General features: G+C 45.9%; 1 protein-coding gene across 4 annotated transcripts in view; it reads right to left on the bottom strand.

Moving 5' to 3' along the window:
- Positions 1-22630: 22630 nt before the first annotated feature.
- Positions 22631-27998, bottom strand: part of LOC140913372 (cytoplasmic dynein 1 heavy chain 1) — a 70138-nt gene continuing 64770 nt past the window's right edge. For 3 of the 4 annotated variants that reach the window (XM_073349662.2, XM_073349663.2, XM_073349664.2), the window contains 3 exons: positions 24261-24429; positions 23558-23685; positions 22631-23024 (listed from right to left, as the gene is read on the bottom strand). In XM_073349662.2, coding sequence (XP_073205763.2) covers positions 22896-23024; positions 23558-23685; positions 24261-24429 — 426 coding nt within the window. In that variant the 3' untranslated portion in view covers positions 22631-22895. Of the gene's footprint in view, positions 23025-23557; positions 23686-24260; positions 24430-27454; positions 27862-27998 lie in introns of those variants that run through there. The other variant, XR_012159565.2, reaches the window with a different exon arrangement.

Here is a 27998-nt window from a genome sequence, read left to right as displayed (position 1 = left end):
TGATTTTATAGGGACAGTCCCTATTTTTGGGTCTTTTTCTTATGTAGGCTCCTATTACCCCCCCAGCCCCTGTCCTGATTTTTCACATTTGCTGTCTGGTCACCCTACTAACACCTCCCTTTCCCTAAAGCAGTGGTTCCCAAACTGGGGTTCATGAACTGCCTGGGGTTTCGTGAAATGTTACAGGGGGTTCTTGGGGAAAAATTCCCTAATGGCGGACAGAGCTGTCCCTAGGGACCCTGGGCAGCATGGGGTCAGCAATCTGGAGCCCCTGGACTTCCAAGAGCAGCAGATCAAAGCAAGCATATCTATCACACTGAGGAGATTTAAACTTCAAGATTCCTTATAAGAAATGGAAAGGGAGGTGGATATTTTTTGCTGTTTTTAAAATTAAATAGGCAGCTAGTGTTTTTAAAATTATTATGAAGAACAAGTTTAAGTTTTGTTGTAATGTGTGTAACCCTTCTGCCTGTCAGAGTTGGCGGCAACAAGGGCCGGGTTCAGTATCTAGGGGTTCCATTCCAACAACACAATGCAAAACCGGCTCGAGCCCCCACCCAGTGACCTGGGACAAATATATACCATCCCCGCTGGGCGCCTCCAAGAGGCAATACTTCCCCTCTCGCAAGCACATAGTCTGAGTGTAGCAAAAAGCCTTTTAATAACAGAGAGAAACAATGTGGCATTATGTTGGGGAAACACCACCAACAGGATTCATAACACAACCCATGAGCAAAAAACCCACCCCAGGCAAATTGGGACGTGTCCTTTCCCTTTGGTTCTTGATTCCAGCAACCCAAAATCACCCAAAGTCCCAAAAGTCCAACTACCCAAAAGTCTCTGTCCCTGGTCAGGGCAGCCCCAGAGTTTGAAAGTTTATCTGCAGAGTTTTACCTCCCAACCTGGGTGGAGATTGGGAGGGGGGAGTTTAAGGAGCACCTTATGTGGTCCAAAGCTGATGGCCCCACCTCTCCATGGGGCTCCGCTCTGCCAGCCGCCCCATGAGCTGCTCTAGGCATCCGACAAACTGCTCTGCTCCACCAGCTGCTCTGCTCGCCGTCCCGCAAACTGCAAGGCTCTGTTCACCGTCCCGCAAACTGCTCTGCTCCACATGCCACTCTGCTCACCGTCCCGCAAACTGCTCCATCCTATATCTTCAGGCTCCCCCACTACTTAACACAACACTCAGTGATTTCAGCTCTTAGTAAGTTTAGCTCTTTTGTGATTTCAGCTTGTAGTAGGGGAGCCTCAATGCTGGTGCACTATTGGCCTAACGTGAATTCAGCTCAGCAGCCTGTAACTAGTCTCCTAATAGCATCAAAATTAGCTCTGCTATTCCACAGTGGAGAGAGAAGGAAGTGCAATTAGCATGTAGGACCCATGCCATCAAATATTAATACCTGTCCCCAACCTCTCTCAATTCACAGAGTTTTGGAACCCATGTCCCTTGCCTAGCGAGTGCTACTTCATTGATGGCGAGTCTCTCCATCATAACAAAAGGCCAAGTACAGTTCCACTGTCCTTGATTCCCATAATCAGGGTAATAACAATTTATTCTTTCTGCCCCAATAACAGAGATACTGGGGATCCCACAGCAGCCAAAGTGACCATTTTGGCAGCTATGGGCTCATGCTAGGCGGGGTGGGTGTGCCTATGCAAATGAGATCGGCCCCTGAAGTTCTTTTCCACAACTTGCCACACCTCACCACCAGATGTCAGGGTGGAGCTCATCCTGACTCTGCTTACATCCTCCCCCCAAATCATACTCCCTTTATACCAACTCATTGGTTTCCTCCAAAGGGCCTCAGGAAGCCCACTTTAGCTTCCACAAGCCTGTGTGCTAAATGTATTGACTCCTCACTAGTCACCCCAGGTGCATCATAAGTTAACCGTTTTACTGGTCTTATCACCCTGTCTCGTCTATTGAGAATCTCTGTTGCCATGGTAGGGGGAACATCCTCTTGAGTGACGGATGGAGAGGTTTCCTTTGAGGGTCCCTCGGCTACTGGCATAGGCCCCTGCACTTCTAGTTCTAACACTGGAGGGTCCAAGGTGCCCAGGACATCCTCTACCTGTGTGTCTCCACTGTACAATAACCTGTCTGTGTCATCACACAGGGGTCCCATCAGTGGCACAGGGGTGTCAGAAATGGGCCTAAATAATTCCGCCATGGGGTTGAGGGTGGAAGAGGGGGAACTCTCGTTTGGTTCAGCTGATCGAGACTGAAATCTTGTCTCCATTCCAGGATACACCAGGGTTGTGTCTTCTTCCTCTGACTCGCTCTCGGATGTGCTGCATAGGGGTAGGTTAGCTGCAGGGGGCCGGCTGTCCATGTTGGATGATGGCTTTGGTCTAGCACCTTTATCCTGCCTGGTTGCCCTGTCGTAGCCCAGCTCATAAGGGGTACTTACTAATTCCCCCACAGGGAGCAAAAGGTTTCTATGCACTGTCTTTATTTGCCCTGGACCCTCTTAAGATCTGATCTTGTAGACCGGCAGGTCTCCTAGCTTTTCCATCACCAAGTAAGGTATTGCCTTCCGTCTATCAGCTATCTTGTGTTTGCCAGCTATACCCAAATTTCACAGCAGGACTCTGTTCCCCGGCTGGAGCTCCTGCGAACGCACTCTAGCATCATATCGATGTTTGTTGCGGTCTACGTTCTTCCGAGCCGCAGCAGTAGCTAAATGATGAGCATCCTTAGTCGAGATACATATTGCTGATGAGTTTCATAGCTATCTCCATCCTCTGATACACCAAAGCACAAGTCTATGGGTAATCTTGGTTCTCGCCCAAACATCAAGAGATATGGGGTGACTCCCGTAGCATCGTTCTTTGTGGCATTGTAGGCATGCACCAGAAATGCGACATGCTGGCTCCAGGTTGCCTTCTGCTCTGGTCACAAAGTTCCCAACATATCTAATAGGGTTTGGTTGAACCTCTCTGGCTGAGGATCACCTTGCGGGTGATAAGGCGTAGTCCTAGACTTTTCAATTCCTGCTATCTTCAGCACCTCCTTCAGAAGGTGACTCTCAAAATCCCGCCCCTGATCAGAGTGTATCCGAGCCAGGAATCCATAGACTGAGAAATATTTGTCCCACAATACTCGAACGACAGTGGTGGCCCTGATCACGTGTGGGATATGCCTATGCATACCGTGTAAAATGGTCAGTCACTACTAGAATGTTCCCAACATTCCTCTTGTCTACCTCTACAGACAAGAAAGCAATGCATACCAGTTCCAAAGGTTTGTTGCTGGTGATGTTCTTGAGATATGCAGCCCTCGTGGACAGAGTTTTCCTTTGAACACATCAAGCGCAAGTCTCACATTTCCTGTGAACATCTTCAGCCATTCGGGGCCAATAGAACCTACTACGAATAAGTTCCAGGGTCCTCTCCATCCCTAAATGCCCAAAGTCATCATGCAGGGTCCTCATGGCCAGGGCTCTGCACTCTTTTGGCAGTACTAGTTGTGCTTGTTGCTTTTGTAAAGGGTCGGTGGTCATTCGGTGTAGCACTCCCTGAATCAGTTTTAGTTTGGTCCATTCTCTCAATAGTAGTTTACCCTCCAGGTTAGGTGGGACAACAGCAGCTGGGCTTCGCCCCTCCCTTTTGGCAAGTAGTGTATCACGAATGTCAATATCTTGCCGCTGGGTCAGACCAAAGGTCCATCCAGCCCAGTATCCTGTCTACCGATAGTGGCCAATGCCAGGTGCCCCAGAAGGAGTGAACCTAACAGGTAATGATCAGTGATCTCTCTCCTGCTATCCATCTCCACCCTCTGACAAACAGGGGCTAGGGACACCATTCCTTACCCATCCTGGCTAATAGCCATTAATGGACTTAACCTCCATGAATTTATCCAGTTCTCTTTTAAACCCTGTTATAGTCCTAGCCTTCACAACCTCCTCAGGCAAGGAGTTCCACAGGTTGACTGTGCGCTGTGTGAAGAAGAACTTCCTTTTATTTGTTTTAAACCTGCTGCCCATTTTTTGTAGCTTAATTAGCCCCATATTATATGTATAGTTGGGATTATTTTTTTTCCAATGTGTATTACTTTACATTTATCCACATTAAATTTCATAATAAATAGCGTGTAATAAGCATATCATAAATGTAAGCAGAGTCAGAATGAGCTCTACCCTGACATCTGGTGGTGAGTTGTGGAAAAAAGAACAGGAGTACTTGTGGCACCTTGGAGACAAACAAATTTATTAGAGCATAAGCTTTCGTGGGCTACAGCCCACTTCATTGGATGCATAGAATGGAACATATAGTAAGAAGATATATATTATTATATTATATATTATTAAGATGAGCTATTATCCGCAGGATAATGATAATAGCTCATCTTAATTAATTAGCCTCTTACATTTTGTATGGCAACTTCCACCTTCTCTGTATGTATATATATATATCTTCTTATTATATGTTCCATTCTATGCAACTGATGAAGTGGGCTGTAGCCCATGAAAGCTTATGCTCTAATAAATTAAATCTAAAAAATAAACCTCTACTGGTTCAGAGGCGTTAGGATGTGGGCCCGACTCGGGTGCTTCTCCCTCCTGGGTGGCCTCCTTTTCAGCTGCTCAGGTCTGCCTACCTACGAGAGCGACCCTCTGGCTTTGGACTAGTATTCGGATTCCCAAGGCCTTAGCTACCCTTCTTTCTCTTTTCGTCTTTTGACCCTGTCTGGGAGTGGAGAACAAATTTGGGGATATTTCAGAGAAGGTTGGGGGTTGACAGTCTACTGTGGATGCCACACTACTTTCAGGGCTTCCCCCTTTCTCCAATTCCCCTACTGGGAGTAAGTCTCCAAACCCTGGGAAGTCACTCCCTATGAGCACTGGGTATGGGAGTTTAGGGACTACACCTGCTGCTACCTCAGTAGTGTTCCCCTGAATCTTGATTTTTACTGGGATGGTGGGGTAATAACCAACTGTCCCATGGACGCATGTTATCCCCGTACGCTTAGGCCACCACAGCTGACTACACTTCACGAGCTTCCCCGAGACAAGCGTGATAGCACTCCCCAAATCAACCAGTGCTGTGGTCTCTATCCCATTTAGCTTCACTGGTCTGGTGTACATATGTGGGGTTAGTGAGACCCCCACAAGGTGGATTAGGGAGCATGGGTCTGCCCAGTTCCCCAGGTTACACTGCATAGGCTCCTCAGCATTGGGGCACCGTGCAGCTATGTGTCCCCACAGGTGTAACATCTGTATGGGCCCCTAGGCATTCCCCGATCTCTTGGTTTGGACAGTCTAACATCATGATCCTCTTCCCCCTCCATGCTCTGACTCTTTGTGGCTTCTGGTGGGCCTTCAGCCCCTCTCTCTTTCCACCTGGGTCCTCCTGGTGGCCCAGTCACCCGAGCTCTAGGGCTTGGTGCTGCTAGTTTAACCCGGGGTGCCTCTTCCTTAACGGGTTGGGTCAACTCCCTTGCCATCCTTCGCCTCTCTACCAGTGAGACAACCTCATTGTAAGTGGCAGGTTCGTTCTGGCTTACCCAGGCGCAAAGGTCTGATGGTAGTCCTCTCATGTACCGGTCGATGACCAGAACCTCTAGTCTCCTCCGGACTCTGGGACTCAGTTCATAACCACTTTCGTGCGAAATGGATGAGGTCATATAATTGGTACCACGAGGTTTTGTTTTCCTGGTACCTCCACTCATGATATCACTGGGCCCTCACTGCGGTCATTACCCCAGATCTGGCCAGGATCTCTGCTTTCAGCTGGGGGTAGTCTGCAGCAGCCTCTTCAGGCAAATCATAGTAGGCCTTCTGGGCCTCCCCACACAGGAATGGAGCGAGGATGCCAGACCACTGTTCTTGGGGCCAAGCCTCCCGCAGGGCTGTCCTCTCAAAGGCTAGGAGGTATGCCTCTACATCATCCTCCCGCGTCATTTTCTGCAGCCAATTGCTGGCCCACATGATCTGCGTCCTATCATGGCCGCGGTTCAGCTCTGTAAGGGCCTTTACCTGGTTTACCAGTTCCCGCAACATAGCCCGGTCTTGAGCAGCCTGGTCCATCAGCAGGTTATTAGTCTCTTGCTGCAGCCGCACTGCCTCCTGTTGGGCGGCTGCCTGGACACGAGTAGCCTCCTGCTGGGCAGCCGTGGCTTGTATCAGTGCCCGCGCTACCTCCTCCATTGTGGTGAAAAAAATAAAAATAGACCCTCTTCCCTTTTTTTTTTTTTTCCCCTTCCAAACACCCTCCTTCTTCCGCAGCGCTGTGGACACCAGATCCCACTTCCAACACCAGTTGTGACAAAGTTCCTGCACTACCCTGGTGGGTCTTGCGCTTATTGGTGGATTTGCTCACCTTGGAGCTACACGGCAGCCCTCAGCTTGGCCGTTTTTCTGAATTCACAGTCCAGGTCAACTCCTCCTGTGTCTGACCAGGAGTTGGGAGGCTTTGGGGGGAACCTGGGCCCGGCCTCTACTCTGGGTTCCAGCCCAGGGCCCTGTGGAATGCAGCTGTCTAGAGTGGCTCCTGGAACAGCTGTGTGACAGCTGCAACTCCCTGGGCTACTTCCCCATGGCCTCCTCCCAACACCTTCTTTATCCTCACCATAGGACCTTCCTCCTGGTGTCTGATCATGCCTGTACACCTCAGTCCTCCAACAGTCCACGTTCTCACTCTCAGCTCCTAGTGCCTCTTGCTTCCAGCTCCTCACACGCACACCACAGACTGAAGTGAGCTCCTTTTTAAAACCCAGGTGCCCTACTTAGCCTGGGGCTAATATATCTGCCTTCTATTATTCTCCTATAGCCATCTGGCCCGACCCTGTCACAGTAGTATGTATGTATATGTGTGTGTATATGTGTGTATATATATATATATGTATGTATAAGTATATTGGTTGGTTAAGATGGAAGGTGGACACCACCTTAGGGAGAAATTTAGGGTGTGGTTGCAAGGTAACTTTGTCTTTAGAGAAGGTTGTGTAGGGAGGGTAGGCCATTAGGGCGCTTATTTCTCCTACCCTCCTTGCTGATGTTATAGTAACCAAGAAAGCTACCTTCATGGACATATGAAGAAGAGATGAGGTAGCTAAGGGCTCGAATGGAAGTTTCATAAGACCGCAAAGAACGAGATTGAGATTCCATGCAGCTGCCGATGGGTAAATCTCAGGGTAGAGATTTTGTAGGCCTGTGAGGAAGCGTTTTATGGTGGGTGGACAAAGAGTGAATAGCCATCTAACGAATCATGGAAGGTGGTAAGGGCCACAAGGTGTACTCTGATGGAGCTGAGTGAGAGTCCATCATGTTTTAGTTTCAGGAGGTAGTCTAGGATGTTAGGGAGGGTCATGGTAGGGGGTGATAAGTGGTGTGTTTGAGCACCACAGGGAGAAGCGCTTCCACTTCTGCAGGTAAGTTTTATGAGTGGAGTCTTTTCTACTATGCAGGAGGACATATTGGACTTGCTCAGAACAGGCTAATTCGTGGGTCTGGAACCATGGAGAAAACATGCTGTCAGGAGGAGTTTCTGGAGCTGAGGGTGAAGAATTCGTCTGTTGTCCCGTGAAAGCAGATCTGGTCTTTTGGGGAGAGTTCGTGGAGGACGGGCAGACATGTGGAGCAGGTAAGGATACCATGTCTGTCTCGGCCAAGCCAGGGCAATGAATATGACCGGGGTCTTGTCGTCTCTTGCGCAGGACCATGTGTATCAGAGGGATTGGTGGAAAGGCAAACATGACAGAGTTGTTCCACAGGATGAGGAATGTGTCCCTGAGGAATGCAGTCCTGAATCCTGCTCTGGAGCAAAATAGGTGACACTTGCGATTTTGGGTTGTGGCAAAGAGGTCTATTGATGGGGTGCCCCTTTGGGAGAAGAGCTGTTGTAGTATCGTGGGGTGCAATTCCCATTCGCGTTCTTTGGAGAAGTGTCTGATGAGAGTGTCGGCAGTAGCGTTGTGACAGCCGGGTAGGTACGATGCAACAAGTTGTATGTGGAGTTGTATGCACCAATTCCACAATCAGATGGCCTCCATGCATAGGGAGAACGATTGTGCTTCCCCCTGTCTGTTGATGTAAAACATACATGCTATATTGTCCGTTAGGACCCGGACAGATTTATTCTTTATGAGGGGAAGAAAGTGAAGGCAAGCTTATCGCACTGCTCTGAGCTCTAGGAGGATTATGTGTAGACGCATATCTGGCATGGATCAGCGGCCTTGTGCTGTGAGTCCCCCCAGATGCACTCCCCAACCAACCAAGGAAGCATCCAAGGTGAGCATGAGCATGGGGGATTGTTGTTGGAAGGGAACTCCCATGCAAAGGTTCTCTGGTCTTATCCACCATTGCAGGGAAGCTAGTACATTCGCTGGAGGAGTCAGCAGCATGCAGAGGCTGTGCCTGCTGGGTTTGTAGTTTGAGTTGAGCCAGCCCTGAAGACATCTCATGTGCAGAGATGGACCATGAAGGTGGTGGCTGCCATGTGGCCAAGGAGCTGTAGGCAAATTCTTGCCTGAGTCCTGGGATGAACAGAGCGTCCGTGTGAGGTATATGATAGCGAGGAAACTGTGTGGGAGTGAGGGTCTGGTTTTGAATTGAGTCCAGGTGAGTTCCATGAATTCGATCTGCTGTGTAGGTGTCAGGGTGGATTTCTGGATGTTTATTTGTAGGCCCAGGCTGTGGAAGAGGGAGATGGTGAAATGGGTAGCTTGTAGCGTCCCGTTGTATGAGTTGCCCTTGATGAGACAATCGTCTAGATAGGGGAAAAGTATGATCCCGTGTCTGCGGAGGTGGGCCACGACTATGGCTAGGGACTTGGAGAATACCCTCGGTGCTGTGGAGAGTCCAAAAGGGAGTAGTACCCTGTTTTGGAAATGGTCGTGTTCCATTGTGAACCGTAGAAAGCGTCTGTAGGCTGGATGAATGGATATATGAAAATAGGTGTCCTGTAGGTCGAGGGTTGTGAACCAGTCCCCTTGTTCCATCTCAGGTATTATTGTACCCAGTGTGACCATTTTGAATTTCTGTACTCTTACGAATTTGTTCAGTCAGCGTAGTTCTAAGATAGGCCTCCATCCCCCGGTCTTTTTCTGGGTAAGAAAGTAGGGGGTGTAGAACACTTTTCCTCAATGTTGTGTCAGCACGGGTTCCACTGCACCTATCTGTAGAAGACAAACCATTTCTACGCGAAGTAGGTGCTCGTGAGAGGGGTCCCTGTTGCAGTAGTGCGGGCAGCTGCATCTGCCATGTCCAGAGATGCTTGTAGGGCAGTTCTGGAGACCAACTGGCCCTCGACATGGACTAAAGTAAAAGTCTGCTCTCCTGTCCTCTGGAACATGGGAGGTAAAATCAAAGTTTATTGTAGTTATCAAAGTCGTAGCTTGCAAGTAGGGTGGAATAGTCTGCAATTCTGAATTGCAGAGTGGAGGAGGTATAAACCTTGTGGCCCAAGATGTCAAGGCGTTTGAGGTCCTTGTCTTGCGGGGTGGGCAGGTAGTGCGGCTGTTTCACCCTCTGAGTCGCTGCATCCACTACCAGAGAATTTGGTTGTGGATGAGAGAATAAGAAATCTACGCCCTTAGCAGGAACATAATATTTGCATTCAGCCTTTTTGCAAGTTGGTAAGATAGAGGCTGGGGTCTGCCGAAGAATGTCAGCTGGTTCTAGGACTGCTTCATTTATGGGAAGTGCAGTCTTTGAGGGTGCAGAGGGTTGGAGGATTTTGAGGAGTTTGTGTTGTGTCTCCTGGACCTGCTCTAAAGAGATGTCTTGGCTGAATGCCACCCTCTTGAAAAGTTCCTGGAACTGATTGAGGTCATCCACATTCTGTGGAGGCAGAGGCATGAGGGCTCCATCTGGAGCTGATGGAGAGTTAGGAGTTGGCGAATCAGGGTATAGTTCCTGGCCCACCTCTTCAGAGGGGGGTTCAGGCAGTCTAGAAAGTAGATGGAGATGGAGGCACAGAAGGAGCTTGTGATCTGGTGGAAGAAGCATGAGGGTGAGTGGCAGTAGGAGCTGGCCAAGGGTACCAGTGAGGCCCAGGCATCGGGTAGGAAAAGTTAGGTGCCACCCACAGGGGGGCGAAATAGGGAAACTGAGGCTGGTGGTTGTTAGCCGTGATCTGAGGTGTAAAAGGTTCTGGTGGAGGAGGAGAGGCAGGTGGGGAGAACTCCTGCTGTTGCTGCATACCAGGCTCGCTGTCAATAAAGGTAGCCAGGTCAGGTGGGGAGAGCGGCTGGTCAAAGAGTGAGCACTGTGTGTCCAGGAGTGGAGAGTTAGGCTCAGGTGCCACTGAAAGGTCATCTTGACTTAGGAACTGTTGTTGCTGTTCCCTAGGGTCTGACTCTGCTGCACGCGATCTGTGCTCAGAGGCGTGCACAGACTCTTGTTTGGCTTTTCCCAGTGCCATGGATCTCTTGTAGGCGCCCCGTGGGAGGTCTGCTGCTGCTATTTGAGTGGCAGGCAGCCTCGGTGCCGACGTTCTTATCGGCACCGGGGTAGAGCGCGCTGTTGGCACCGGGTCTATTTTTGATGCTGAGGGGACCGGTGACGAGGAGACCTTCCCGGCACGGGAAGTCGGGTCCCTGCCTCTGCGCTCTGCGGGAGCCATGGCTGAGGTGCTGGGACTGTCAGAGGTGCCTGCCTTCGGCAATGTAAGCACTGAGGGTAGGGATCTCGCAGGAGACCCTTTACCCTTGTGAAAGTCTCTGCTTGGAGACAGTTGGGCTTAGAATCATAGAATCATAGAATATCAGGGTTGGAAGGGACCCCAGAAGGTCATCTAGTCCAACCCCCTGCTCGAAGCAGGACCAATTCCCAGTTAAATCATCCCAGCCAGGGCTTTGTCAAGCCTGACCTTAAAAACCTCTAAGGAAGGAGATTCTACCACCTCCCTAGGTAACGCATTCCAGTGTTTCACCACCCTCATAGTGAAAAAGTTTTTCCTAATATCCAATCTAAACCTCCCCCACTGCAACTTGAGTCTTCTTGCCTCTTCACCTGAGAGGGTGAAGCCATGCTCCCAAATGGTTCGGATCTGGCCAGGGAGCGTGAGGGAGAGGGTTTGACATTGCCTGTCTCCAGAGGTGGCTGCAGAGATTTCTGCATGAGAAGCATTTTCAGCCGCAGGTCCCTGTCATGACAAGTCCTGGTTTTGAGGCTCGTGCAATGGACACACTTGGCAGAGACGTGTGTCTCGCCGAGGCACTTCACACAACGTGAGTGTCCAGCGGACCTTGGCATAGAATCCTGACAGGAAGCACATTTCTTGAATCCTGAAGCCCCTGGCATCATTGAACTAGGAATGCCAGGGGAAAGTGTCTCCGTGGGAGACAAGCTTGAGGAAAAAAGTTTTTGTTTTTGTTTGTTTGTTTTTTTAAACTAAGTAACTATTCTAAGGGAAGGGAAACAACTGTGATGTTACTAACTCGCTATTTCTATATTCTTTGTAATTGTTTCCTTCAGAGACCAGGGAAGAGGATCAGTACTGCCCCAAGTCCCATCTTCAGCCAAGGACGTTTGAGGAGGACGCACCGTCACTAGGAGTGGAGCACCCACAGGGACAGCACTCAAAGAAGTATTTTTTCACACAATGCACAGTCAACCTGTGGAACTCCTTGCCAGAGGATGTTGTGAAGGCCAAGACTATAACAGGGTTCAAAAAAGAACTGGATAAATTCATGGAGGATAGGTCCATCAATGGCTCTTAGCCAGGATGGGAAGGGATGGTGTCTCTAGCCTGTTTGCCAGAAGCTGGGAATGGGCGACAGGAGATGAATCACTTGATGATTACCTGTTCTGTTCATTCCTTCTGCGGCACCTGGCATTGGCCACTGTAGGAAGACAGGATACTGGGCTAGATGGACCTTTGGTCTAACCCAGTATGGCCATTCTTATGTTCTTCTCATGACTTTCTGCGGTGGGTTTCTTCCATAGAGACTAACAGGTACTAATGCTTTGCAGACGAAGGCGTGTCTGTTTGAGCTGCTGAGAAGGAAGAGTAATAGTGACAGCTCCTCAGTGGAGTCTAGTCTGCAGTAGTGACTGACAGAATTAGACCAAGGAGAGACTGAAGATTGTCTAGGGTGTATGGGCTTACCTGTGAAATACAATTGCTGCTGACAGTATTAGTTTTTAAAATGACAGAGCACTATAAACACAACTGGAGAAAAATCAGTTTTACAAACAGACTTTCCTCAGGAACATACCTAATGGTTTCCTTGGATCTGCACAAGTTCATATTATGCACACAGGAGATAGAGATGCAACTTGCTTATCACTGAAATGATTGTTAGGACTTGATTTAACTGATCTGACTTCAACAAAAATATCAACTCCTAGGTGGCAGCAGTATTTAATGTTATGGAGCAGCTCACAAGGGAGATAAAAGGAAAGAGAATGTATAGTTTCGAGCTTCTCTTAGGTAAGCTTCAGGGCTATAAAATACATTTCTCCACTTCATTCTCTCAAATCTATTCTGTATATTAAAACATACAGTACAAACACCCACAGTTAAAGTGGCTTAGATAAAAGGTTTTTTTTTTTTAAATGGTACTTCACTTCCTTGTGTTTGATTAGACTCTCGCAGAAATTTTTAGAGCACTTAAACTGAATTCCAAGAGATGTCCAATGCTAGTTAAAACAAGAAAAACATCTCTGCTCTCTACATAAAAACGTCCAGAAAGAACTTGTGGCAACCATGTATGAGACCATTTGTAAATACATATGTCTGATGGGAATACTTCTTTAAACAGGGCCTGCCTAGCACACTTACTGAAGGAGTCTTCAAGAAAGCAAGGGACACGCTACTTCAGGTAGGTTTATACACTTCTGCCATTTCATTATGTAGCAGCCTTGTTTAAATTTCCTTAAAAATAAACAGTTGTTCAGGTTGTGGAGTGGGTGGATGTGTTGATTCTAAATGATGCTGTTGCTTATGTTTTTCCAGTGTGATCTCTTAGTATTGCAGCAATGAAAGGTTGTGGGGAAACTGGATGGTTACCAAACTTTTTTCCCCAGAGAAATGTCGAGAAAGGTGCAATGGATAATATAGTGTGACAGACCCAGACCAGTGGGGTACAGGAGTCTGGTAGAAGACAAATATGCTGGCTACTGGATGAATAATTTTCTGTTCCCTGAGTGACCAGAGCAGGGGTTGCCCTAGAGAAATCAAGACACCTGGAGCCAATTAAGAACTTTCTAGAATCAATTATGGCAGGCAGACTAATCAGGACACCTGGTTTAAAAGGGACCTCCCATCAGTTAGTAGGGGGATGCATAAGGAGCTGGGAGTGAGAAGTTATGCTGCTGGAGGACTGAGGAGTACAAGTGTGATCAGGCACCAGGAGAAAGGTCCTGTGGTGAGGATAAAGAAGGTGTTGGGAGGAGGCCATGGGGAAGTAGCCCAGGGAGTTGTAGCTGTCACACAGCTGTTCCAGGAGCCACTCTAGACAGCTGTAATCCACAGGGCCCTGGGCTGGAACCCGGAGTAGAGGGTGGGCCCGGGTTCCCCCCAAACCTTCCAACTCCTGATCAGACACAGGAGGAGCTGACCTGTTCTGTGGGCTCCACCAGAGGGGTGGTCTCTGGGCTGTTCCCTGACCTACATGGTGGATCAGCAGAGACTGCAGGGATTGTTCTTCTCTTTTTTTTTTTTCCCCAGGCTGGCCAGTGATGAGGTTATATGAGTGAATGGCAGATTTGAGCCACAAAAGTGGCCAAACTGAGGGCTGACATGAATCTCTGAGGCATGCAAATCTGCAAATAAGTGCAGGACCCTTCAAGGTAGAGGAGGAACTTTGTCACAACTGGTGTCGGCAGTGGGATCTGGTGGGCACAGCACAGCGGAAGAAGGAGGGTGTTATTTAAAAAAAAAAAAAAAAAGGTGAGCAGGTTTATTTTTTTTTTTCACCACAATGGAAGATGTAGTGTGGGCACTGATACAAGCCATGGCTGCCCAGCAGGAGGCAGTACAGCTGCAGCATGAGACTAATCGCTTGTTGATGGACCAGGCCGCTCAAGACCGCTATGTTGCGGGAACTGGTAAACCAAGTGAGGGCCCTTACGGAGATGAACCGCAGCCATGATGGGACGCGGATCATATGGGCCAGCAATTGCCTACAGAAAATGATGCGGGAGGATGATGTAGAGGCGTACCTCCTAGCCTTTGAGAGGACAGCCCTGCGGGAGGCTTGGCCTCAAGATCAGTGGTTTGGCATCCGTGTCCCATTCCTGTGTGGGGAGGCCCAGAAGGCCTACTATGATCTGTCTGAAGAGGCTGCTGCAGACTACCTCCAGCTGAAAGCAGAGATCCTGGCCAGATCTGGGGTAATGACCGCAGTGAGGGCCCAGTGATATCATGAGTGGAGGGATCAGGAAAACAAAACCCCGTGGTCCCAATTATATGACCTCATCCATTTTGCACTAAAGTGGTTGTGAACTGAGTCCCAGAGTCCAGAAGAGATGCTAGAGGTTCTGGTCATAGACTGGTATATGAGAGGACTACCGCCAGACCTTCATGCCTGGGTAAGCCAGAACGAACCTGCCACTTACAATGAGGTTGTCTCACTGGTAGAGAGGCGAAGGATGGCAAGGGAGTTGACCCAACCCGTTAAGGAAGAGGCACCCCGGGTTAAACTAGCAGCACCAAGCCCTAGAGCTCGGGTGACTGGGCCACCAGGAGGACCCAGGTGGAAAGAGAGAGGGGCTGAAGGCCCACCAGAAGCCACAAAGAGTCGGAGCATGGAGGGGGAAGAGGATCATGATGTTAGACTGTCCAAACCAAGAGATCGGGGAATGCCTAGGGGCCCATACAGATGTTACACCTGTGGGGACACATAGCTGCACGGTGCCCCAATGCTGAGGAGCCTATGCAGTGTAACCTGGGGAACTGGGCAGACCCATGCTCCCTAATCCACCTTGTGGGGATCTCATTAGCCCCACATATGTACACCAGACCAGTGAAACTAAATGGGGAAGAAACCATAGCACTGGTTGATTTGGGGAGTGCTATCACGCTTATCTCAGGGAAGCTCGTGAAGCGTAGTCAACTGCTGCAGGCTAATATATGGGGATAACATGCATCCATGGGACAGTTAGTTACTACCCCACCATCCCAGTAAAAATTGAGATCCAAGGGAACACTGCTGAGGTAGCAGCAGGTGTAGTCCCTAAACTCCCATACCCAGTGCTCGTAGGACGGGACTTCCCAGGGTTTGGAGACTTACTCTCAGTAGGGGGATTGGAGAAACAGGGGAACCCTGAAATTAATGAGGCATCCACAGTAGATTGGGGGTTGACAACCTTCTCTGAAATATCCCCAGATTTGTTCTCCACTCCCAGACAGGGTAGAAAGATGAAAAGAGAAAGAAGGGCAACTAAGGCCTTGGGAACCCAACTACTGACCCAAAGCCAGAGAGGGTCGCTCTCACAGGTAGGCGGCCCCAAGCAGCTGAAAAGGAGGCCACCCAGGAGGAAGAAGCACCCGTGCCTGCTCCCCACCCCGATGCCTCTGAACCAGTAGGGGCAACAGAGACTGGTCCCCTAGATGTCAGGCAGATTAGCCCTGGGAGAGGAAATTTTGGATGGGACCAGGCTGAAGACCCAAGGTACAACCACATTAGGAAGGAGGTAACTGAAATAGATGGGGCCCCGGTGGAAGGGAAAACCCAGGGACCAGGACCCTACTTCATAGTGAAGAAGGATCTCTTGTTACCGGGTTGCACCAGTACAGGGGCAGAAGGTACAACGGATTCTAGTACCTCAAAAACCCCAGAATGCTGTATTAAGTCTTGCCCATGGTCATCTTTTTGGGGAGCATTGGGGGTAGAGAAGACCCTGTCACGAGCCCTACGATGTTTCTTCTGGCCTGGAGTACATGAAGTGCGGAGGTACTGTGCGTCCTGCCCAGAGTGTCAGCTGCACAGTCCCTGTCCCAACATCACTCATGACTCTATATAGCTCTTTCACATTTCCCCTTAGTCTCTTCTTTTCCAACCTGAAGTCCTAGCCTCTTTAATCTCCCCTCCTATGGGACTCATTCCAAACCCCTAATCATTTTAGTTTCTCTTTTCTGAACCTTTTCTAATGCCAGTATATCTTTTTTTTTGAGATGAGGGGACCACATCTGTATGCAGTATTCAAGATGTGGGTGTATCATGGATTTATATAAGGGCAATAAGATTCTCTATCCCTTTTATAATGATTCCTAACATCCTGTTTGCTTTTCTGCCTGCTGCTGCACACTGCGTAGACATTTTTAGGAAACTATCCACGCTGACTCCAAGATCTCTTTCCTGATTAGTTGTAGCTAAATTAGCCCCCATCATATTGTATGTATAGTTGGGGTTATTTTTTCCAGTGTGCATTACTTTACATTTATCCACATTAAATTTCATTTACCATTTTGTTGCCCAGTCACTTAGTTCTGTGAGATCTTTTTGAAATGCTTCACAGTCTGCTTTGGTCTTAACTATCTTGAGCAGTTTAGTATCACCTGCAAACTTTGCCACCTCACTGTTTACCCCTTTCGCCAGATCATTTATGAATAAGTTGAATAGAATTGGTCCTAGGACTGACACTTAGGGAAAACCACTACTTACCCCTCCCCATTCTGAAAATTTACCATTTATTCCTACCCTTTGTTCCCTGTCTTTTAACCAGTTCTCAATCCATGAAAGGATCTTCCCTCTTACATAAATTAAGTTGTCATGGGTAAGAGCCTTTGGTGAGGGACCTTGTCAAAGGCTTTCTGGAAATCTAAGTACACTATGTCCACTGGATCCCCCTTGTCCACCCGTTTGACCCCCTTCAAAGAACTCTAATAGATTAGTAAAACATGATTTCCCTTTACAGAAACGATGTTGACTTTTGCCCGACAATTTATGTTCTTCTATGTGTCTGACCATTTTATTCTTTACTATTGTTTCAACTAATTTGCCTGGTACGGATTTTAGACTTACTGATCTGTAATTGCTGGGATCACCTCTAGAGCCCTTTTTAAATATTGGCATTGTGTTAGCTATCTTCCAGTCACTGGATACAGAAGCTGATTTAAAGGACAGGCTACAGGCCATAGTTAATTGTTCCGCAGTTTCACATTTGAGTTATTTCAGAACTCTTGGTGAATGCCATCTGGTCCTGGTGACTTGTTACTGTTAAGTTTCTCAATTAATTCCAAAACTTCCTCTAATGACACTTCAGTCTGTGACAATTCCTCAGATTTGTCACCTACAAAGGATGACTCAGGTTTGGGAATCTCCCCAACATCCTCAGTTGTGAAGACTGAAGCAAAGAATTCATGTTATAGTCTTTGTGTTCCTTTTGTATCTCGATCGTCCAGGGGCCCCACTAGTTGTTGAGCAGGCTTCCTGCTTCTGATGTACTTAAACATTTTATTATTTTGCGTTTTTGGCTAGCTGTTCTTCAAACTCCTTTTTGGCTTTTCTTATTACATTTTTACACTTAATTTGGCAGTGTTTATGCTCCTTTCTATTTACCTTACTAGGATCTGACTTCCACTTTTTAAAAGATGCCTTTTTATCTGTCACTGCTTCTGTTACATGGTTGTTAAACCACAGTGGCTCTTTTTTAGTTCTTTTACTGTGTTTTTTTAATTTGGGGTATATATTTAAGTTGAGCCTCGATTATGGTGTCTTTGAAAAGTGTCCATCAACCCACTCAGACTGTAGTTTGAATTCTCTTAATGATGTAAACTATAACCAAGTTACACCTTTGGTGCACAATTTGCCAGAGATGGTGGAAGACCTTTACTCTTCTGAAAACACAGAGTCCCTACATATGTCTTCAAATTGGGTCTCCCCAATAACAGAAATCTGTGATGTCTATATGCAGCCAGTAAATGGCCTTTAAAATACAGATGGAAGTTATCACTAAAGAGAAAAGTGATGTTCCAATAAGACTTGCCAGGCCATGTGAACGGTCCAGAACCTCTGGAGTACTTGCCTCTGCAATGTGGCTGACATCTGACTGTTCCTTACTCATGAATGTTGAGCCTTCAAAATATGCCGGAGTCCTAGAAAGCCCAGTTACCACAACTCAGCAACAACCCATGTTAGTAAAGTCCAACGGTGAAAATATGTGTGACCAATCAAGAGAAAACTAGGGCTTCCATTTCTAGACAGTGTTGGGGAATAGCTAAGAAAGAAATTGCATGCAACCTAATCTAAGGTACAGACAGGCTAATTCCCTCTGTTTAAACATATAGTAAATGAGAGATAAGACTTCAAAATGTCAACTAGGACTAGCAGTTCCCTACAGAACATTAATGTTTGTGTAGGGGAATTGGAGCTAATGTAAAGCTGTATCAGTAGTTGCAATCAAACGTGATCCCATGCAGCATACAGTACTCTGCCTTTAGTCCTGTTATTTCCCAGCAACCCAACTCCTGTACCTGTGGCCAAGTAATTATGCATTTCTTTAAGCAATAAGCAACAATAGATACTATGCCTTAGCATTGTATACATGCCTGTGCTACTGCTGCAGGGGTCAGGCCTTCTCATGACATGGTGGTTGGAGAAATGCATAGCATCACAATAACTAAACTGAAGTAGTGGTGATGATTCTGTAAATCTAAAATTCCACCTGACTTAAAAATCCTCCAGAGACTCACTAGCATGCTCAAGTATATATGCTGTAGTATGGATTTCCATTGTGGAAGAGTGGTAAGGATACTGAACATTTAATGAGAGGCCACAATGTAAAATCATTTCTTCCTGGGTTCACCAAGGTCAGAATGGAAGTAAGAGAGGAGTTTGACGGTTTAGTTTTTTTTTTTAGTATTCTGGGGGTTGCACTCTTGTGCTTAAGGAAAACTAAGTTACTTACAGCTTTGAAAAAAGAAAAGGAGTACTTGTGGCACCTTAGAGACTAACCAATTTATCTGAGCATAAGCTTTCGTGAGCTACAGAAGTGAGCTGCAGCTCACAAAAGCTTATGCTCAAATCAATTGGTTAGTCTCTAAGGTGCCACAAGTACTCCTTTTCTTTTTGCGAATACAGACTAAGACGGCTGCTACTCTGAAACCTTACAGCTTTGAGGTGCTGGAGCAGGACTATTCTTAAATGCTGAAATTTGCTGGGAAGAAAAATGCTTTTGCTTATTTTTCTTCCCTGGTGTTACAATGACTGGCAGTGTAACTGTAAAATGGTGACAGTTAGGCTCCAGTGTGGTGCATACAGCCTTGTTTGGAAACACCAACAATGTTAATTATTTTACTACTACCGATTCAGTAGCCTACAGCCTACACTAAACTGGCACTAGGGCTTATGCCTCTGACTACATCTATGGCATATCTCCATAGCAGCAGAAGCCTTGCTCTTTAGTCAATTTTTTCCCCCCTAAATTCTTCAATGTTTTCAGTTCTTCTGTAAAAACTTCTTAGACTTTGCTCTCTAGATTTCATCTCAGACAAATTAGAGGTGGAAAAAGACCTATGTCTAGCTCACTGGGCTTTATTTCTACAACTGCTAGTAAGCTGAAAGTTGCTACTGGAGACAGTGAACAAACACTCTTGAAATTTGGACCTCATGGTCCATCTCTTCAGCCTTCCAAAGTCCAAAGCTGGGGCACAATGTCTGAAAAGCCCCAAAGTGCGTGGTGAACATTATTTAAGCTTAAAATGCTGGAGGATTCCTCATAGGATAGATCAGTGTCTACCTCTACCAAATCCTAGCCCCATGTTAAACAGAAAAAATTCAGACCCCATCTAACCCTGTAGAATAGAAATGGGCTCAGGAGGCCAGTAGCTCTGTTCATGACCCCTCAAGCCTGGCATTAAACATCTCTCAGCTTTTTGCTGATGATTATTTTTGTTCTAAATTTTAGAAGTGCATGTAACATAGATAACTGAGTGAAAAGAGTTATGGTCCTCACTTTTAGTGTCATTTGACACATGCAAGCCCAGATGTGTTAATCAGGGAAGGGAAGTAACCTAGTCTCCTTCCATATCTCCTGCATTTCATATCCATAAGTGTTTCAAAGGGCTTACCTTTGATTTACTTCAGGGAACTGCATGAGACTATATATTTCAGGGTGAAGCTCTTCCTCACAGTTGAAGTTGTTTTCCATTTCACTGCCTTTAGCAGCACCCTAAATAATTATTCTTAATAGTTGCCCTCTTCAGGCATGCTTCTTTCTTCCACCCATGACTAACCTGTGTAAAAATAACTTAAATGAACCCATCCCTCCAGTTCCTTGCTCCTGCCTTGCTGCTTAAGTGGTTCTTTCCTTCTTTCTGAAGCTCCAAACCTAATTCAATAATCTAGGTTTACAGGTTATTTCCTTTAGACAGATTTTTTTCTAGATGGGTTCAAAACTACAACCCACTTTAGAAAAAGTTGTTTTATTTGTATTTGACCTTAGTTGGAGGTAAGAGAACAAGCTTCCCTGTATTGCCCCCACTATGCCTCAGGCCTGTCTTGGAGGATGACTATTGATGAGGGGTCATAGATATGGTCTTCATGTTCAGTCAGTTTTGGCTTTCCTGCTGAGACAGCTAAATACAAATAGGAACAAGTGGCAGTTGGTTTTTAGGGTGGACACCTGTTCCCCATGGTCAAGATCAAAAACATCTGTAATATACCAATTGTAACCATAACAAATGTGGTAAAAATGGAACTATATATAGTATCCATGTAGAAGATAAAAATTGGTCAGACTGTATAAAAATTCATTAAATAGCTGTTGGTCCATCTTTACTCATATATAAACAGTTTGGAAGAGCTCTAACCTCAAGATCCATATTTAATCATCCTGTGAAAACTTAGGGAACTAATTTGTGGATAGCCTTTAATATACTATCAAGTGGTCTGAAACTCATAAGTTATCTATACAAGGCCTACATTTAACTGACAGCAAGGATCAGTTTAAGTATACTACAGCATCTTTAACATGTAGTTTAGGGGTCTATATCATGGCAGGTGTGAATGCACAACTCAGCTACTTTAGTGGAAGCTGAGAGACTACTGCCAGAACCTAGCTCTTAAAGCCTTTTTTCATGGGAGCTCTAGAATCTCTAAAGCAGTGCTCATCAACTGAATCGTAAAAGGATTTCAGTTCAATCATCCCCCTGTAATTTTTTCTAAGTCTGGCACTCTGGAGAAAGTTGCTACTTTCTTCATTCCTCCCTCAAGGCAGCAGGGCTCAGAGGTCCTAACATAAGAATCTTTGAGGCTCCACCAAAAGCGGATACTACCCACCCTCCCAATGGAAGACACCCTGCACTCCAACAATCAGGCTGCTGGTCAATGACAGGCTTCGCACCACATGGCTTGTGACCTGTGTGCCATCAGTCTAAGAGGTACAGTTTCCCAATACAGTGCAGGTTGTGCTTTTATCCCCCAAGTATACTCCTGCATATGTACCTCTGTGTAAGCATGGCTCATTGAGTTCTTACAGCCACATGATCAGCCCATCCAAGACCTGTGTTTCCCTGTGTACAGGAGTTCAGAGATCTCAAATGCCAAATGGGAATACAGAACAAAGCTCTTTAATTATTAATGCAAATTTTATTATGCATTTGATATTCAAATTACCTGAAGACCACAGGAAGTTTAGACGGATACTCCATGTGGCAACATTCTGCAGTCCAAATACCCATCTCATTTGATGAGGCTTTTAGAAGGCTTAGGGGCCTTCTCGTAAGCTTTAGGGTACAAGGAAGTCATGCACTTCACTGGAAGGAACGTTAGAGGAAACATCCATGTTCAGAACTCACATCCCACAAAAAGCTCCTCAGAGGCAGAGAATGGCAGATTCTGTGCATGAGGAACAGTGATCAAGTGAGACAGTATTCAGAAATTGCAGGTTGTTTTGCTGCCCTAGAAATTTCTGAAGATAAAGGAGCCAAACAAGTAAAAATCTAGTAAAGATGTATTTTGAGAGCAGCAGAGTTTTAAATGTTAGCAACTACTGTGTAACCAAAAGCTATTTGGTTGGGTGGTCAGATTTTTGGGTCTGCCAGCTTTAAGTGTCCCTTTAAGGAATGAACAGAATAAAACCACTATCTTTAGCATATACTATCAGAAGAGAGACCCCTCAAGGTATCTGCCATAAGAAGTTTGGTAGGGCTATTAGTTTATGTCAATGATGCCGCTCTCAGAGGTGGAAATAATACTCAAAAAAAATCCCAAGTGGATCTAAATTCAAGTGTCTGCAGACATGTTGATATTAATGCAAAGTTACTTCCTCACACATGTCCACTGTGCTGGTTATTGTATCACTGGAGGTGATGAAACTGTTCTGAAAGTTAGCATTCTGTGTACAGGGTAGTTCTCACTTAAGTATGCAGGTGGTTCATATCTATACCATGTAGATTAAGCAATATGTGCAGTTCATCATGCCTGTGTAATAATAATATTGGCATAACCTCTCCCTTGCGTTAAAACCTGTGTTTGCTCAATTTCAACTTGTTCCACTGAATTCATTTGGGCTTTTCTTGTTTCTGGTTACAGGTGATTTATATAGGAGATCTGCAAGTTAAGTACCACAAATGGTAAAACTGGTTTCTTAGTAAGTTAGCATCATTCATTATTGAAGACCTGGGTAATGCTTCACCATCGTTTTCCATTCCTTGAACATTTAAAAATATTAAGTAATTCTCTAGAGCAAGTCATGGCAAGAACAATGTTTTTAGAAATGAAATAAAGAACCACAAATCATGCTACAGAATTTATTTAATGTAGGAGGAACCATCAAACATTACCACATGTAATTAGAGCCATCTAAAAACCACATCCAATTCTCCCTCAAAACCATCAGTATCACCAGAAACCCTGGCAAGAAGCCCAGCCTCTAGCAAGTCAACTTTACACCAATCCATCTGACAACTTAACCATGCCCTGGAGGTTAAAACTAACACTGTGGACTAGATTAAAGACACTGAATTTTACTACTATTTATCAGTTAGAAAACGTTATTTTGTTACTCTGTGCAGAGGACTGCAACACCACGTTCATAGAAACTGCGAGGATCTTCCTTGGTGGCTATTTCAAAGTCAACAGTGAAGATCAGATCAGCACGGGTGAAGTTCAGATAAACTGGTAATGTAACCTGGAAAAGAAGTTAGGCATTTATTAAAATGTGAATAAGACAGATGAATGCAAGATAAAAGTCAAAGGGAAGACAGCAAAGGTCCCCACCACTGGAAATTATGAAGAGACATTCCATATTGAACTTTGCCCATCCTTCCCCAACCAAGATCAACTGTACTCCTAAGAAAGAGCACTCAGCCTGCCAGGCTAAAGTGTACTTTTTATAATACATTTCTAAGGTGGTGTTCAGACTTCTCAGGACCCAATGCTTCATGAGTTTACATTTCTTGGTACCCCCCAGCTAGCCACAAAGAGAGGGTGGTAGCAATACTGGATCTGTTTGTCAGACTCCTAGGAATTGTAACCCCCAGGTTGAAAACTCATATTGGAAAGGAACATCTGTGGTACCGCAAAATGTAAAGACTAATGAAATGGAAGCAGGTATTTCCCCATTTTTATTCCATGGCACCAGAGAAAGTAGAATTTAAAGCTGATGAGCCACTACTGAAAGAAATCACAGAATAACAAAACTTATGTCTCCACATTACTTACCACATTAGCCTTTTTATCTGCATTTGTCTGCTTGATCCAGCGAAGCTGTGTTATGGGCAATATAGTTGATATAGCATTTGAAAGGGACAGTTTATTGTTACTGCATGTAGCTCCCTGAAGCTTCAAACCTATGAGTTAAGAAGTATGAAAATGTGAGGTCTTTCCTGAAAGTGAAGTGTATGCACATTTAAAGGAAGTTTCCTTTTCCACTCCATTTTCAAGTCCAGAGGTAGATTCACCCATCTAAAATGTGGTAATTGATATTTAGACCTACTGTTAAAATGGGAGACCTCATTTATAAATGAAAAAATACCCCAGAAAAGGTAACAGTGAAGGCTACTAGAGGAATAAAAAAGCCACCAGAGCGCTACCTCTAACATATTGACTGTTATTTGCATTTATCCATATTGCACTACTCCTGACAATGTTCATTCATAAGGATTCTCAACCCCTATGCACTAGCATAGCAAAGTTTTCCATTAACGTGTTTTTAAATAATGCAGAATCCCCCATAGAAATTGACTTCCAATGCTACTTCTCGTGCAACTGCAATCAAACTTTCACTGTGCTTGTTAACTCCCCTTGGTGTTATGTATCTGATACGGTCTGTACCAGCATTTTTACAAAAGATAAATACCCAGTGTTAAGGGCTAATAGCACCTATTTCCTTCCTTTCCACCTTGTAAAAAGCACATCAGCTAACCTGTGACTCCAAAACTGCAAGCATCCAGGACTGCATTCTGAGTAGTTGTAACATTGACTTCTAGACAAAGTTCTTCCAGGGACCAACTGTTTGCTTGAGCCACATATTGTCTTGTAGCAGTAATATATGCCTCAGGTACGAACAAGCCACCCAGGCACACATGGATGTTCTATTAAAAGAATTGTATGTTTTAGAAATTTCTATAGTAGCTACTGCAATGGCACTTAGCTGCATTCAATATCTATTTAAACAAAAAGTTGCACTAAAATATGGACCATCTTGCAAACTATGTATGGCATGTTCCCTCAGATGAAGATTTACCCTCAAAGGGATAGTTTCCTACTAACATACACATGTAGAAACAATTTTATGAATCCTAAAGTCTGTTTTATAGGAAAAAATTAGCAGTTTCAGAAGAGTTCAATATTTGTACGTAATTCTATTGCATATATATAAGTAGAATTAGAAATACAAATTTCCTAATGTGTCAACATTTCCCACAAGGCTGTGCTATAAAGTATTGTCTTCTTTGAGTACATGCAGCGTATTCCATGCATGTGCCCAGCGCACCAAAGCCAGAGAACTCTGCCTAGCAGTACCTATAGACGCTGTGCTCATGCCTTGGGACACCTCCTCTGGGTATTTAAAGGCAGCACCTCCCTGACCCTCCTCAGTTCCCTCTCACTGCCCATGGCTTGAATCAGAGCTCTGAGTGTTGTTCTCACCTCATGTTTTAGTATCAGTTTTCTGAGCGTTATTTCTTCTAGATCAGTGGTTCTCAAACTATGGGTCAGAACCCCAAAGTGGGTAGTGACCCCCTTTGAGTAGGGTCGCCAGTGCTGGCTTAGACTTGATGGGGCCCTGGGCTGAAGCATGAACCCCACTGCCCAGGGCCAAAGCCGAAGGGGCTCAGGCTTTGGTCCCCCCTGTTGGGGTCATGAAGTAATTTTTGTTGTCAGAGGGGGGTCACGGTGCAATGAAGTTTGAGAACCCCTGTTCTAGATAACAGTAGCTTAGATTTTGTTTAGTATCAATATAGTGTTCGAATAGCAGGCTGCCCCGTGTGATGCCCTCACCAGGGTTCAAGCATCATCTGTCACGCGAGGGGCCATCCTCACACAATGTGTTTGTGGTGTCTCAGTGAGGGACACATTATGAACTAGTGCTCCATTTGTAAGGTTTTTTGGGTTGTTTTGTTAAAAAAGGATTCAGGTGGCGAGAGACTTATGGCGGAAGCAGCACTTTCTGGAGCAGGCCTTGAGGCCCGCTTCAGCACTGAGGCTCTTGTCTGATTGGTGGTCACCTTCGTAACTAGCAAGTAACTGTGCTCCATGTTCGGACTCTGGTGTTTCACTCAAGAGGAAGAGTGAAACACCAGAACACTAATTGGGACCATTCCAGGGCTCAGGGAGACTCCTCATCTTTTAAGAGGAATGCTAACTGGCATTGTACTCCTGGCATGCAGAATGGAGCAGGTCCATCTAACCCAAGAGTTCTCAAACTGGGGATCATGACCCCTCAGGGGGGTCACAAGGTTATTACTTGGGGGGTTGCGAGCTGTCAGCACCACCCCAAGCCCTGCTTCACCTCCAGCATTTATAACAGTGTTAAATATTTTTTAAAAAAATGTGTTTTTAATTCATAGGCTTGCTATGTGAAAGGGGTCAAGAGTACAAAAGTTTGAGAACCACTGGTTGAACTGCTCCCTGGTACCATACTGAGACCAGCAAGAGCCTGTACCATTGACTCTGATTCTGGCCATGGGGTGTTCATTGAGTCCAGTACCAATGATGTCAGGACTGGAGCAGATTGTCTCCGTGCTGGTAACATATCAGACATCAGACCTGCTTTGCCTCTCAGTCCCTGACTCTCCACTAGTTCAGGAATTTTTCTGGGGCTGTAGCTTTTAATGCTTTGTTCTCAGTGGTGCCCATGGCACCTTCTAGCTGGGTTGCAGAACTGTTGGGTTTATTGGCAGTGCAGCTTGCACTGCCCATGTCCCAGACTGTGGAATTGAGGCAGATGCCAGACCTGGCCCCCAAACGTCCCCCTCAATGCTCGTGCGCCCTTTAGTACAGTCATTGCCCTGACAATAGATTCTGTTGTCGACTTCAGTATCGCCCTTGACCTCAGTACTGGCACCTCTTCTGGTACCAGGTACGACTGTCTCACTCAATACCATCAGTGCCCAATTCCCCATTCCTCTTTAGTACCGATGCCGCGCCCATGTTGGGACGCTATCAGTACACCATGTTCCCTTTTGCTCTATCTTCCACTCCCTGGGTTTTTAGCAATTGCATGATTGTGGTGACAATATACCTCAGGAAGAGGGGATTTCATGTCTTCCTGTATATGGATGATTGGTACAAAGAGGCAAGTCCAGAGAAGAAGTCCTCATGTTCACTTCACACTATGCTTACTCGATAGTCTAGGTCTCTGCCTAACCAATGGGAAGTCAACATTGATTCCAGTACTGAGTTCACTGTGGCCCTGCTAGACTGAGTTTGAGAGCATTACTGCCGACCAACTGATTTTGCATTATTCACCATCTGTGTCTGGAACTGCAGTCTCAACCCTCAACTACAGCCCAAGTATGCCTGAGGTTGCTAGACCATGTGGCTACATACACACAGATAATTCAATGTGTCATATTACTCCTTTGTCTTCTTCAAATGTGGCTGATATTGGTCTATCATCTGAACCATCATGTGCTGGACAAAATGGTCTGACTTCCTCTGCCTATCTGGACTCCTTATGGTGGACAACTGTTCAGGGAACGCATGCCAGGGTGTTCCCTTCGCCCGGTCCCCATCGACCAGGACTACTGTCACTGATGCCTTCTTAATAGGCTGGGGAGCACATCTGAGTTCACAGAAAATTCTAGGCCTGTAGTCGGAACAGGAAGCTTCTCTGCAAATCAGTGTCCTAGAATTTGTGCCATCTACAGTGCCTGTCAGAGACATCGGGGACTCAGCATGCACATCCTTAAGAATATCACCATGATGTATTATGTGAACAGACAGAGGGTGCATACTCCCATGTGCTGTGTCAGAAGGCGATCAGACTGCCAGTTTTGCAACAAAAACAATCACTGTGGCCTGTCATTTACCTGGGATCCAAAATCACCTGGCAGATCCCCTCAGTAGAAAAATTTTCCTTGAATTACAAGTGGTCTAAAAAGCCCAGTGTCCTACCTCTTTGCTGTTTGGGAATTCTGGCCTGTTCAAGACAGACAAGAAATGCCATCTATTTTGCTCTTGAGGGTGTAGGTCTCAGTCCAGGCGCCCGATTGATGCTTTCCACCTGATGCTGGGAATCAGAACTCCTGTATGCCTTTTCCTCCAATTCAAATCATCCTGGAGGTCATTCTCAAGCTGAAACTGGACCGTACCAAGCTCATTCTCATTGCTCCAATGTAGCAGAAACAATATCAATTCTCTGACCTCAGGTTATTGTCCTCAGAGATGGGAGGCCAAACCAATAATCTCTTTCCTCTTCACCCTGACCTCTTTTTTCCCTTTTTGTCAGAAAGCTCCTTTCCTTGTGGCAACATCATCTGCTAGGAGCATGTGTGAACTGCAAGCTCTGATGGCGGAGCATCCTGACACACAATTTTCCAAAAACAAGGTAATCCTGTAGTTGCACCATAAGTTTTATCATCTAAAGTGGTTTCTCAGTTTTACTTGAAACAAATTATTTATCTACCAGTGTTGTTCTTTGAGCCAAATTCAACCCCAG

Source organism: Lepidochelys kempii, chromosome 6 (assembly GCF_965140285.1).
Source record: "Lepidochelys kempii isolate rLepKem1 chromosome 6, rLepKem1.hap1, whole genome shotgun sequence".
In the NCBI taxonomy this organism is placed as follows: Eukaryota; Metazoa; Chordata; order Testudines; family Cheloniidae; genus Lepidochelys; species Lepidochelys kempii.
Note: the sequence above shows the minus strand (reverse complement) of the source record. Positions and strands in the feature narration are given on the sequence as shown.